This window comes from Penicillium waksmanii, assembly GCF_028829765.1.
Source record: "Penicillium waksmanii strain IBT 27052 chromosome Unknown utg000001l:1.0-4852451.0:1.0-4856178.0, whole genome shotgun sequence".
Taxonomy (NCBI): domain Eukaryota; kingdom Fungi; phylum Ascomycota; class Eurotiomycetes; order Eurotiales; family Aspergillaceae; genus Penicillium; species Penicillium waksmanii.
Genome location: NW_026643248.1, coordinates 371660 through 383981, shown reverse-complemented (window position 1 = coordinate 383981; position 12322 = coordinate 371660). Strand labels below are relative to the sequence as shown.

Genomic DNA, 12322 nt, shown 5'->3' with positions numbered 1-12322 from the left:
ATCGTTTTTTTCCTAAACGGCAAGTTAGACACTTTCGCAAGTTCCATTCGATTCGACTGGGGTATATACCGTTGACGACAGGTCAGACACCCCGTCCGTTCTCGGGTGGTCCCTCGCTTCTTGATGACCCGCCGCGGCACGGGCGGCCGAAGAGATGATACGTCTTGCTCCGACATGACTACTCACACCACACAGGCCAGGTTCGAGAGAGTCCGAGTCCGAGTCAGGGAGATCAAATACCAGGCTGGCGCTAACAGCGGAGATATGCATCGAGAGCATCATGGGGATAGACAGGAGTCACACATTATCAACCCCGTGCGGGGGAGAGCGGTATTTGCCGCTTAATATTTTGTGTGGAGACCAATCGGAGGTCGAGCGCCAACAGCGCAGAGGATCCATCCAATGAGAGAAGACATGATTGGAGATATTTCCCTTCATCGTCCCCGGATCTAGCATCTTCTTTGTGGGTTTTGTGGGTTTTCTGCCAAGCTGCTTATCTTGTCACCGGGGTACCAATTGCTCACCAGGGGACTGGAAGTAGCCTTAGCCATGGCTGTCATCAATTCTGCTCTATTTATGAGCTATGGCCCCGGAAATTATTTGACCTGAACGCAACGTCGGAAGCGTCTGCGAAATTTCCAATATGCACCAATTCGAAGATGACCGGGAGCTTGAGGCTCGTGGCTACAAGCGCGAAATGCCGAGACAGTTCTCGGTATTCAGTCTAGTTGCGCTTTCGTTTAGTCTGACATGCACCTGGTCCGGGACTGGATCGTCAATGGGCATCTCCATTAAAGAAGCATCAGCAGCAGGGACACTATGGTCAATTCCTGTCGCCGCCCTCATGACATTTATTTTGTCAGCTGGGGTTGCAGAGCTGGCTTCCGCGTATCCTGTCGCTGGCGCTCAGTACTATTGGGCGTTCTTCCTTGCTTCAGACAAATATCGAGCATTTGCCTCATATATGTGAGAATTCTCAGGTTCCTGAACCAACGTGAAGCTAACCGGTACGCAGGAATGGTTGGCTGAGCATCCTTGGGTGGTGGCTGGCTAGCGCGGCAGCATGCAATTTCATAGCATCCTTGATCCTATCAATTGCCTACCTGTGGTACCCAGAGTATCAAAGCCAGAACTGGCACGAATGGCTTGTCTATCTCGGCATTGTCTGGCTTGCTGTGGCATTGAACACTTTCGGCTCCCAGCTTCTCCCATTGTTCAACCGCTTCAACTGTAAGCAACGATCCTTCCCTCTATAACTCTCACCTTGCTAATGAATTGCAAACAGTCATCCTCGCATTCTCTACCCTGACCGCCACAACAATAACTCTGTTCGTCTGTAGCAGAAATAACCATGCCCCAGCTGAATGGACATTTGCCGACACAACCAACGAAACGGGCTGGCCTAGTAATGGCTTTGCTTTCATGCTGGCTGTCAGCAACGCCGTCTATGCATTCCTCGGCACTGACTGTGGAGCCCATCTATGTGAAGAGATTCGCAATCCCGCTCAAAACGCACCCAAAATAATCTTGTATCCTATCCTTATTGGACTGGTAACCGCATTTCCTTTTGCGTGTGCTTGCATGAATGCAATTACTGATGTCGATGCGGTCTTGAATACTCCATCTGGCCTTCCTTTGATTGAAATTTACTATCAAAGTACACAGTCGAAGAGTGCCTCTTCTGTTCTCCTAGCACTTTTCGCAATCTGTTTCTTCGGTTGCAGTGTCGCCAATGGTTAGCTAGCTGCACCTACCTTTCTCTTTTGAAAAGCAAAATTAATCAAATTCAATTAGGAACCACATGTTCGAGGACGCTCTGGGCCGTTTCTCGCGACAACATGCTACCATTCAGTAAAGTCTGGTCGAAGATTGATCCCATCTTCCAGATACCACTCAATGCGCTGCTGCTTTCTGGAACTGTTATCTCGGTATGAAACCTCCACTTTGTTTGTTCTTTTTGGCATAACCTAATCCGATACTTCTCAGCTCTATGGCCTCATCTTCTTAGGTTCATCCACTGCCTTCTCAGCCATGGTTGGCGCAGCTGTTATCTTTTTGCAGACGTCATGCGCTCTTCCACAAGCAATTCTGCTGTGGCGAGGTCGAGACAATGTCCTTCCTGAAAGACCCTTCTCTCTAGGACGATTTGGTCCAGTCGTCAATTTTCTGGCAGTGGCCTGGGTTATTTTCCTTGATGTTATCTCATGCATCCCGACAGAGCTGCCGGTGACTAAAGAGAACATGAACTATATCTCGGTTGTTTCCATTGGTCTCACTAGTATCGTGCTTCTTATCTATGTGTTCAGCAAGAAAGGGAAGTACCTTGGACCTAGAATGCCGAGCGAAGACATCGGCTTAGATGGAGATGCCATCACAGGAAAGGAAGGCCAGGAGTTTGGCGAGTACGAGGCGAAGGATTGCGATAAGGATCCTGCATCGTTTAAGAAACAATAAATTTTGAGATAGCCAATTGGAATTAAGGAATTAGCTCTAGTGCGAGCGGAGAAAATCTATCCCATTCTATAGTCAGTTGTACAGTAGTCTCAAAGTAACGAGACGAGGGATCCTGGTGATTCGTAGACCTTGCCTAGATGCTGATATCTTCCCAATTTTTAGAATATTCTCTGATACTGCTTGAATAATATTAGTATTTATTAGTGCCTACGTGCTCCTTTAAACTAGATGGGTGGTAACCCGAGAGGTGCGCAGATTTCCGCGTCGGATGGAGATTTATCCAACCTATGGAAATAATTGAAAGCGAGAGCTGGACATAATATTCCAATGTCAGTGGTGTTAATTGTTCGAAATTTACTTAATGTTCTCATTTTCACTATTTACAGATTGCAATTATCTGACAAACTGGTCCGCAAACGCAGCACCTAGCCCAACCTCCTCATAATGCTTTCTTGCTGCCTGCAGCTTGCTGAAAACATCTTCGATGCCAAGGGCTACTCCATCACGATCGACGTAGATGTACGCGCCTGTCACATGGAAAAGAGTGACCATCTCATTCACACCTTCTGGCACCTCCACTGAAACATCTACTTAGCAAGGTTTTCTCAGATACTTCAAAGAACTCATTACTTACGGGTATGGATATCACCAGGAGGCTCAAAGGCATAACCGCCCTCCTCGGCCCACCAATCGTGTTCGAGGTAATGCCAGCGGCCCCGTAGCACTGTGGCATGCACGGGGCCTGTATGTCGATGGCGGGAAAGAATGCCACTCTTTCGAACGCGCAGAATGTTGACAAAATACCCTTGCGACACATTAAAACAGAGCGGTCGGAACCAAACATCCTTGGCTTGGGGAACCCATAAGCGCTCGTCGCATTCTAGGTCGAGAACACCCGTCACCACCAGATCTTCTGGGACATTTGGTAGTTTGGGGCCGCGGTATGCCTCTGTAGAGCCATCGCCCTTTTCCATATTGTTTGATTTTCCTGATCCATTGTCAATATGTGAGTTTAGTATTCTGTGCCCACCTGGGCACTGCCAAGTGTTTGGACTTCATACCGGTCATTGCTTTCGTGATTGTTGAAGAAGAAACGTATCGTGACGGGAGAAAGCCATCACCGACATCCCTTCATTTATATTCGCCTGTCCGGCCATCCCCGGATCATCTCCAACGGGCGTCATGAGCGTCAAGGGCGGCGAACCCGATGGATTCGGAATTAATTCTGGTCCTTGGGACGGTGTTGGAGAAAAGTCACCTTCCCCACCGCGTACCCACGCGCCCGGCGTCAAGGGCGGCTCGGCTTCTCCGCATCATGTCGGCGACTAGTAGGAACCACAGAAATGTCGCGATATAAGAGTCCCTTGAGATACCAAATTCTGCAGTCGATTGATAAGTGATAAGTTCGAGTCATCCCTTCATCAACATGTCTACCGATGAATTTGTTGCTCGCTCTCACATCCTTCATCGGACTTTCTCTGAGAGACCCTCGAAAATCGTCAAAGGTGATGGAATCAGCTTGATTCTCGAGAATGGCAAAAGAGTAATTGATGCAAGCTGCGGTCCGTCCGTATCATGCCTTGGTCATTCACAGCCGGAGGTTTTCGAGGCCATCACGAACCATCTCCGCGACGACATCGCTTACGTTTATTCGGGCTCCCCGTACACCAATGCCGCTACGGAGGAATTAGCTGACATTCTACTTGCTGATAAGCCGGGTGGCTTGTCAAAGGCTATCTTTGTCAACTCTGGAAGTGAAGCTACCGATGCTGCATTGAAACTCGCCGTGCAGTATTGGCATGAGAGAGGCCAGCCAAAGCGAACTCATTTTATTGGGCGGAAACAGAGCTATCACGGCAATACCATTGGCGCTCTGTGTGTCTCCGGTCATGAATCGCGCAGGGAGTTCTATCAGGATTTTATGTCATCGAATGTTTCGTTTGTTGACCCTTGCTACGCCTACCGGATGAAGAAGGCCAATGAGTCGGATGAGGCTTTTGTTCAACGGCTAGCGCAGCAGTTTGAAAATGAGATCTTGAGAGTCGGTCCGAATCGTGTAGCTGGGTTCATTGCCGAAACTGTTAGTGGCACCACTCTTGGCTGTTTACCGGCAGTTCCGGGGTATTTCAAAGCCATTCGAGAGATATGCGATAAATACGAGGTTCTGTTAATCCTAGATGAGGTACGTGTTCATTTTTCTCCTCGTTCGCTGCGTACATGATAACTTAAAGAATGGTTTAACTGACCTACGACAGATCATTTGTGGAATGGGAAAAACTGGCACCATGCATGCGTGGGAGCAAGAAGGGATTCGAGGTCCGGATATCCAAACTATTGGCAAAGCCCTCGGTGCAGGTTTCGTCCCTCTATCTGGAGTTTTGTTACATCAAAAGATTTTCGATGCTCTTTCCGCTGGCTCTGGAGGTCTCGCCCATGGCCACACATTCCAGGTATGTTTTTGTGGGCGAAACATTGATCCCACCAAGCCCAAGCTAACAAAGTCCAGGCTCATCCACTAGCATGTGCCGCTGCTATCGCAGCTCAGAAAATTATTAAGCGTGACAATCTGATTCACAGGTCTAGAATCATGGGCGACAAGTTAGAGGCACTTCTTCGCAAGGAGATTGGCCCTCATCCTCTAGTCGGCGATATCCGGGGACGTGGGCTGTTTTGGGGAGTCGAGTTTGTTCTTGATAAGGATCGGAAGACACCATTCCCGATCAAAGCCAATTTCTGCTCGCAGGTTGTCAAGAACAGTCTCAATCTCGGTTTAAATATTCTGGGAAATCTTGGACATACTGGAGAATATCAGGTCGATCACATTCTGGTTTGCCCTCCTTACACTGTGACCGATGGTGAACTTGAGGAGATCGTTTCAATTCTCAAGGTCGCTATAAACAAAACGAGCCAGCCATTCGTTGAACAGGTTCAAGATGGGTTTGTGGAGGGGAGGCTTTGATGCTCCATATAGTGTTTTTATTTAAGTTCTGTTTGCCACAGGGTGCGTAACATCGCGGCGTTCTGTCTCTAAAAGAATACTAGCTATAGTTAAAAAAAATATTAGTAAATCGAAGAAAACTATGAGTGAAAGAAATATTGAAAAGATATATGATAAATAATTATCAGTAGTTCGCGTAGGAAGGAAGAGAGCAGTAAGGATAGTAGGTCTAAATACTATCCCTACATAAGGGTCCTACATCACTAAGCAGTTAGCCTAACTGCTTCAGATTCCTTTGGGATATAATGACGATGGGAAATGGCATTCTATCTATGCCAAAATAAAAGTGGGCACAGAACAACTCCTTGGTGGTTAAATTGCGGACCTTCCATGTTCAGGACAGACTGGCTCATATATGTATTAAGCTGTCAGTGTGATGAAGTTATCTTGAAGCCCCCCTCAGCAAGTCAGGCTCTGACCCTTCAAATTCCTATCCTCCACTGCTGACCCCACGCTGACTATCATACTTTTGAAGTGCCGCGGTGCTACCTTCAACATATATAGTTCATCTAGCCTTTCAAATGAGGCTCCCTGAGTAGGAATGATAGTCAGTAACATGGGTTCAAGGAGGGCAAGTTGAGCTCTACCTTAGTTTCAGGATAAAGAATCCACCCTCCGATTGCAGCAACAATACCGGTGGCGAAAAAAATAAAACCTACTTTACCACCGAGGTTACCTGCGTCGGGGTTGATCTGAAGATTTTGTTAGTAGACGAGGGGCGTCAAGCAAGGTCACAGCTTACCATGTATGGGATTGTAAACTGCATAATGAGACCCCAGACTGCATTCGAAATAGTGATCAAACCTTGTGTGGCACCACGAAGTCGCATGGTAGCGATTTCCGATGCCAACACAAAGCCTGTGGCTCCAATGGAGAATTGAAATATAATGGCCCAAAGATAAATGAAGACAACAATGACCCAACTGGCTTTGGTCTGATCGGGAACGCACCCCATTATTCCAATGACCAGAAGCATAAAACATAGAGCAAATTGTGGCCAGACGATTAAAGTTCGACGGCCCAGTATCTCCGTTAGAGGAAAGGCTGCGACACTTGACAGCAACATGACGATGTAGAGAACAACCGAGGCATCAAAGTAGTCTTTGACTCCAATAAGTTCAAGAAAATAGGTTGCATATCCAATAACAAATGTTGCACCAATCATCTGCTGGCCGCTGGCAGCGAAGATAGCGGTTAAGGTTCGCTTACGGTTTGTGCCTCGCAAGCACTCGAATTCTGCCGATATATCAATTCCCATGAGTATCTGCCTTGGTCCTTCTGCTGTTCCTTGGATATTTGTCGCCATTCGAACCTCTTCCTCCATTCTTCGGACCTCGACATCATAGAAGGTGTCGTCTTTGAACCCGTATACTCTCCGGAGAGCTTTCTTGGCTTCAACCGACCTTCCATTTCTGACTAACCAGTATGGCGACTCCGGGAAGAAGGACCAACCTACCGCAAGAATGACTAGTTGTATTGTAAGCCAAAGAAATAGAGCAAGCGGATCCTATACCTACGCGGGAAAATATACATTGCGACTATGGGGAGCCACCATTGCCTAAATAAACTCATCAGCTCAAGGTTAGTAGCCAGCGCCATTTGAGGACTTGCCATTTCCCGTCAATATGGCTGCTTCCTTTTGAAACCACGACACTGTGTAGTAATTAGTAGCAAACATAGTGGGAGTAGTGGTGGAGCTAAGGCACTGACATTGCGAACTGGCCAAAAACAATGCTAGTATTGAAAAAGCAGAGAAAAAAGCCTCGTAATTCTGGTCGGCATGTTTCCCCAATCCAGAGAGGAGAGATAGTGAACATCATGCCAATGGCAATTCCTAGTCGGAAATCAACATTGGGTGAAGTGAAGGTTCAAGCTGCCACCTTACCATTGACACCTCGGCCAGCCAGATGTACGCGCCAGTTTGTGGCAAGTTGCTGGAGAATAACCCCTGCGATAGATATCATAATAGCCACAACAATGCCAGGCCTGCGTCCGTACTTCTCTAGGAGCGGGGCAAAGACAAATGTGGACGCCACTTCACATGCAGGGGCAATGGAGTTCCAAGCTGCGAGATAATGAGCGGGAATGAGATAGCCTCCAGTTGGCTGGAGTAAACCGAATTGTTTCTGAAAAGCGGGAAGTGCAGCAAGCTGACCTCCAGCGACTATATCAAAGCCCTGCATTGTCACGCCGCTTGATATCCAGAGGGCTAGCCAAATGGTTAGTGCATTCCCGATTACCATCTGTGCGTGCGCTCACATACCCCATAGTACGAAGCGCCACTGCTTGCACAGCATGCGCCATTTCTGGTCGGGGTTGATGACCGCGTAGTCAATTCTGATATCCAAGTCAGTCACCAGAAAGATACCAGGAAAGAGGGGATTACTGACCCGTCTGTCATTCTCTAGAGTACTCGCTTTTTTGCAGTTGCATTCTTCCTGCTCTGTATGAGTGGCAGATTGACCCATTAAATAACGACGGAGGCACAGCGTGGAGATTTCCCCGTGGGGTAAAGTGGGCCTGTGCCCGAGACGGTTTTTCGGGTCAGATTCGCGTCGCGGAGCGAAGAATTCCTTCCGCGATGGTCGGACTCGTCCCGAGATCCGAGCCCTTACCTGAAAAAACGCAATTTCTATAAGAGTGAACTTTGAATGAACTGACATGGCATGAGCAAAAAAACAAATTATGGATGCCAATCGAGTCAAACCATCTCTACATTTCACCGGTGGCTGCTGGATCAATGATCCGTGCGCCCCGGGATATGATCCTACAACACAGCTGTACCATGTGTTCTATCAGTGTAAGTCAAGAAAAGCTAAAATCCTAGATTAAAGAACGGAACTTGGAAGCTGATTTTGGCAAGGCAATCCTCATTCCACTAATTGGGGCAATATGTCTTGGGGTCATGCCATTAGCAAAGACCTCATCTCCTGGGCGCCATTTTCTACTCCGGCATTGATTCCAGATCAAACCTATGACAAAGATGGAGTTTTCACTGGCTGTATGGCCCCTCCATCATTTTCACAACAAGGACATATCTCTATTATATATTCTTCAGTCTGCGCCTTGCCCTTTCATTGGAGCACCCCGCCATATCCCCGGTATGCGGCCGGCTTGGCAATCGCTGAATCCAGTGACGGTGGAGCAACGTGGTCGAAATCCATAAACAATCCTGTTTTGTTGGGTGAACCTGAGTCGGTCAACGTGACTGGGTTTCGCGATCCTTTTCTCGCAGAGTGGCCAGCGATGGATTGCTTGTACCAGAAAAAGTCACTATACGGCCTCATTTCTGGAGGAATTGAGGGAGAAGGTCCAACCACTTTCCTTTACTCTGTGCAGCCAAACAATTTATGTGACTGGAGTTTTATCGGGCCTTTAGTCAATTTGCCAAATCGCTTTCAGCCGTCTCCCAAATGGTCGGGTAACTTCGGCGTGAACTGGGAATGCGTCAACTTCTTGACCCTGGGATCTGGAGATGACAATCGAACATGTCTTATTATCGGAGCAGAAGGAGACGTGGAACGTGGTCACATAAAATACTCCCAATCTTGCCCTTCTATACCTCCACGGACCATTCGTTCTCTTCTGTGGATGTTTGGGAATCTCAAGTCCAACAACAACAACAACAACAACAACAACAACAACAAACCCTCTGTTGAATACACACACGGCGGCTACTTGGATTGTGGATCTTTGTATGCCGCTAATTCATTTTCTGAACCAGAGTCGGGAAGATATATCATGCATGCGTGGATTCCAGAAGAGGACATCTCTGCTGGATATGCCAAAGAAAAAGGATGGAATGGTGCGTTGGCTATCCCCCGCGAGCTCTTCCTCCTTACGATAGAGAATGTCACCCGCTCGCTTCGCAGTTCCCTGGTAGAAATTGCCTCTATCGACTCTATTCAACAGTCGAATGGACTCATGACCATTTACACCCTGGGAATCAAGCCAATTCAAGAATTATCTCGTTTTCGGAACCGCTTTATCCATACCCACGAATGGAAAGACATGTCGCTGTCAATGAAAACACTAAAGCTTTGTTCAACAGTGTTTCCTTCCTGGGAGCTGCAAGGGATAATTTCCATTAACCCAGACAACTGTCAGGAAGTGAGCTTTTACATTCGTCACGACCGTGACTTGTCCATCTACACCAGAGTCGAATTTTCTCTCCATAATGAGACAATCCGTGTAGACAGAGAAAAATCAAATCCCGACCACAGTATTCGCAATTGCCCTGAGGAAGGCCCCTTCACGTTATTCTACCAAAAGAATCCCTTCGCCGTCGAGGAACACGAGAGTCTCGAGGATTTGCATATTCGCGTTATCTCCGATGGGGACATCTTGGAAGTCTATGCCAATGATCGGTTTGCGCTGGCTACTATGGTGTATTCTCCTGGCTACACAGCCCCTATGGGAATATCAATTTCTGTGTCCGGCGATCCGAAAAGTATTTTGGTAAAAGAGCTGCGCGTTTGGGACGGAGTGCCAGGGTCCAGGTGAATTTGTTGATGTATTTTGTTGTCAGATACATGAAAGGAATTTGCTTCCCCTTCATACTTTACGGTCCATCAACATTCTAGCCTACCACAGTCCTGCTTTCAACAGTCTTTCTTCAAGAACCCCTTGCAGCATCATCAAAGATGGACTGCGTTGCAGTATTGTCGGATCCGCATGGCCTGACACACTAAGGGATTGATAAAGCTGATCCGAAAAGAATTCCTCTAAGCAAGCAGTATTCGCGGCGGACATGACAGCCACGGTGTTAGTGAATATACTGCCAAGGTCAGCATGACAATTTCTGCATCAAGCAGCGATTACCTTCAAGGATCCAAACGTACGTTATGAATAATGTCCACCTATGTGCCACGCAATCATGAAACGCCGCGAGAATACTGGGCGTCACTTGTAGATAGGAATCGAAGAAAATCTGGCAATGATCCAACAGAAGTGGAGTAGCTTTTCCATCTTGTACAACCTGAAATATGGCGGGCCAGTAGATGGAAAGCTTGCAGCAATAGTACTGTACTCGAAGGAAATTGGTCTGCTCCAGTGGGACGGAAGCATCTCCTCGATCGAAACGATTGATTTCAGGCAGGTAAGAGTACCATTCTTCCAGCTGGCGCTCCAGTTCTAATGCAATAGCTGGAGCATAAATGTACTTGCCACTTCGAGTGGACTTGACCGCGGTATTGCACCGGTGTAGCATGCGTCGCATTGCTATTTCGGCTGAGAAAGAACGAGCCAGAATTTCCTTTGTCCAGGTCGATTGATATAGCCCCATTCGATATGTCGGATGTGGCACCAGGCGGGGTGTCGTCCGGAATGTACTTCCATACGTGATGGCAGGAGGGCAATGGAACGTGTTCATCCAAACGCCATATACTGCTCTTCGCAACATCCAATTGGCACGTAATCTCACTATAGATACTGTTAATAATAATTCGGGATCAAATGTCAACATAGACTTGCTTTTCCAAGAGTAAAGCTCCCCAGTAAGTTCGACGGGTTAGTTCGATAGTATCCACATCACTACCTTCCAGCTCACTGAATCAAAGGAAATCAGCTTTGGGAAACTTAAAAGCCCTGATGAAAGTATATTACCTTGTGACAATATTTTGGATTTTCGACGAAGCAATCAGGCAATATTCTTGGGCCTGACAGGGTCTCATCGAGCAACAGTAGTATAGACTAATCAGCATGAAGCATTGTACGCTGCGAACACTGCACTCAGAGATGATGATGGGCAGCGAGGCGAGAGCTGTTTCGAAATACGGGGCATCTGAGCACTGACCGCCATCTTGAGCTAGATTTCCGACAGCAGCAACCAGTAGAACAAGACAAGAGCTCGATGACGGAGACAAGTTTCCAGAAAGGACCCGAAAATACTCTTGTGTGAAGTCGGAAGGAAAGATGGGGTACCAAATGTGGACCCGAGCAGAAAATGCAGCCAGTGCTCTGACGATGGTGTTAGCGTCGATCAAGTGTATATCATAGTTGCACTTACGCTATAGCCTGTGCCTGGGGTACAATTAGCATCCGTGGACCAACAAGTCCTTGGAATTCACCACCGTTGGCTCGTTCTCGCCGAATGAGAGCCTGGGAGAAATCTGCATCCAATCCAAGAACGTGCAAGGTAGATGAGTTGCCCAGCAGCTTAGACGATAGATCGAATGGTGAATTATTTTCAACCACTATTGCATCGGAATTATTTTGTCGATCCGCAACACATGCACCCATACAAAGGCCCGGGGCAGGCTGGATCAAACTAACGATGTGATCAAGGCGCTGCTTCACGGCATCTAATTCCTCTTCGATTCTTACGCATCAAGTTAGTAGCAACCAGGGAACCACGTAGGGAAGATACGCTACCGACTAGGAGGCTCTGCTGGAACCTCTTGATAGATGCAGTCGATTTCGTGGGTTCGACAATAACGGCAGGACGGCTTCTGAGAGTCGCACTTGGTTCTCCGCGCCCGGCAGGCATCACAAGCAAGGGCCGAGCGCTTCCGCTTATTCGGACGATGGTCTTCCATGATAGATTTGAAGTTGAATGGAGATTGGAACAGGTCATGGGAGGTCGCGGACGAAGACAAGGCCTCCGCCCTGGGGCCCCGGGGGGATCGGACAATCCCCGCAATCGCGGAGGATCGGCGCTGCTCCGCGATATCACTAGAATCCCCGCAAAATCGCGAAGATTTTGGTTTGTGTTTCTCGCGGAGAAAGCAATTGAGTGCCGATGTTTTGAGGATAGGAATCGTCATGATACGCAAGACAAGGCGTAATATATGTGGCTATTAAAGGGCGCCCAACGACTCGCCTTCAATGACCAGAATCACACACAAATTCACTCGGCATTCTCTTTTTTTT

General features: G+C 47.7%; 6 protein-coding genes across 6 annotated transcripts; 3 read left to right on the top strand and 3 right to left on the bottom strand.

Moving 5' to 3' along the window:
* Window positions 1-643: 643 nt before the first annotated feature.
* N7481_000132 (uncharacterized protein) lies at window positions 644-2454 on the top strand (the record flags this gene model as incomplete). Its single annotated transcript, XM_057259351.1, has 5 exons — window positions 644-966; window positions 1016-1230; window positions 1286-1735; window positions 1795-1928; window positions 1987-2454. 5 exons carry the CDS (start codon window positions 644-646, stop codon window positions 2452-2454), a joined length of 1590 nt encoding a protein of 529 aa, XP_057127183.1.
* A 393-nt stretch (window positions 2455-2847) lies between these two features.
* On the bottom strand, window positions 2848-3482 carry N7481_000131 (2,4'-dihydroxyacetophenone dioxygenase family protein; the record flags this gene model as incomplete). Its single annotated transcript, XM_057259350.1, has 2 exons — window positions 2848-3032; window positions 3089-3482. Coding segments are annotated over 2 exons (579 nt in total), but the record flags the coding sequence as incomplete, so codon positions are not given.
* A 398-nt stretch (window positions 3483-3880) lies between these two features.
* On the top strand, window positions 3881-5413 carry N7481_000130 (uncharacterized protein; the record flags this gene model as incomplete). Its single annotated transcript, XM_057259349.1, has 3 exons — window positions 3881-4636; window positions 4710-4904; window positions 4961-5413. 3 exons carry the CDS (start codon window positions 3881-3883, stop codon window positions 5411-5413), a joined length of 1404 nt encoding a protein of 467 aa, XP_057127181.1.
* Window positions 5414-5961: 548 nt separating this feature from the next.
* N7481_000129 (putative MFS alpha-glucoside transporter) lies at window positions 5962-7853 on the bottom strand (the record flags this gene model as incomplete). Its single annotated transcript, XM_057259348.1, has 9 exons — window positions 5962-5983; window positions 6065-6144; window positions 6195-6919; window positions 6970-7010; window positions 7064-7105; window positions 7163-7286; window positions 7338-7661; window positions 7716-7789; window positions 7843-7853. The coding sequence occupies 9 exons, from the start codon at window positions 7851-7853 to the stop codon at window positions 5962-5964; spliced, it is 1443 nt and encodes a 480-aa protein (XP_057127180.1).
* Window positions 7854-8137: 284 nt separating this feature from the next.
* Window positions 8138-9955, top strand: N7481_000128 (glycoside hydrolase family 32 protein; the record flags this gene model as incomplete). The annotated part of the gene is made up of 2 exons (XM_057259347.1): window positions 8138-8252; window positions 8316-9955. The coding sequence occupies 2 exons, from the start codon at window positions 8138-8140 to the stop codon at window positions 9953-9955; spliced, it is 1755 nt and encodes a 584-aa protein (XP_057127179.1).
* An 81-nt stretch (window positions 9956-10036) lies between these two features.
* Window positions 10037-12216, bottom strand: N7481_000127 (uncharacterized protein; the record flags this gene model as incomplete). Its single annotated transcript, XM_057259346.1, has 7 exons — window positions 10037-10229; window positions 10294-10585; window positions 10638-10873; window positions 10925-10999; window positions 11057-11410; window positions 11460-11771; window positions 11825-12216. The coding sequence occupies 7 exons, from the start codon at window positions 12214-12216 to the stop codon at window positions 10037-10039; spliced, it is 1854 nt and encodes a 617-aa protein (XP_057127178.1).
* Between the last annotated feature and the right edge of the window lie 106 nt (window positions 12217-12322).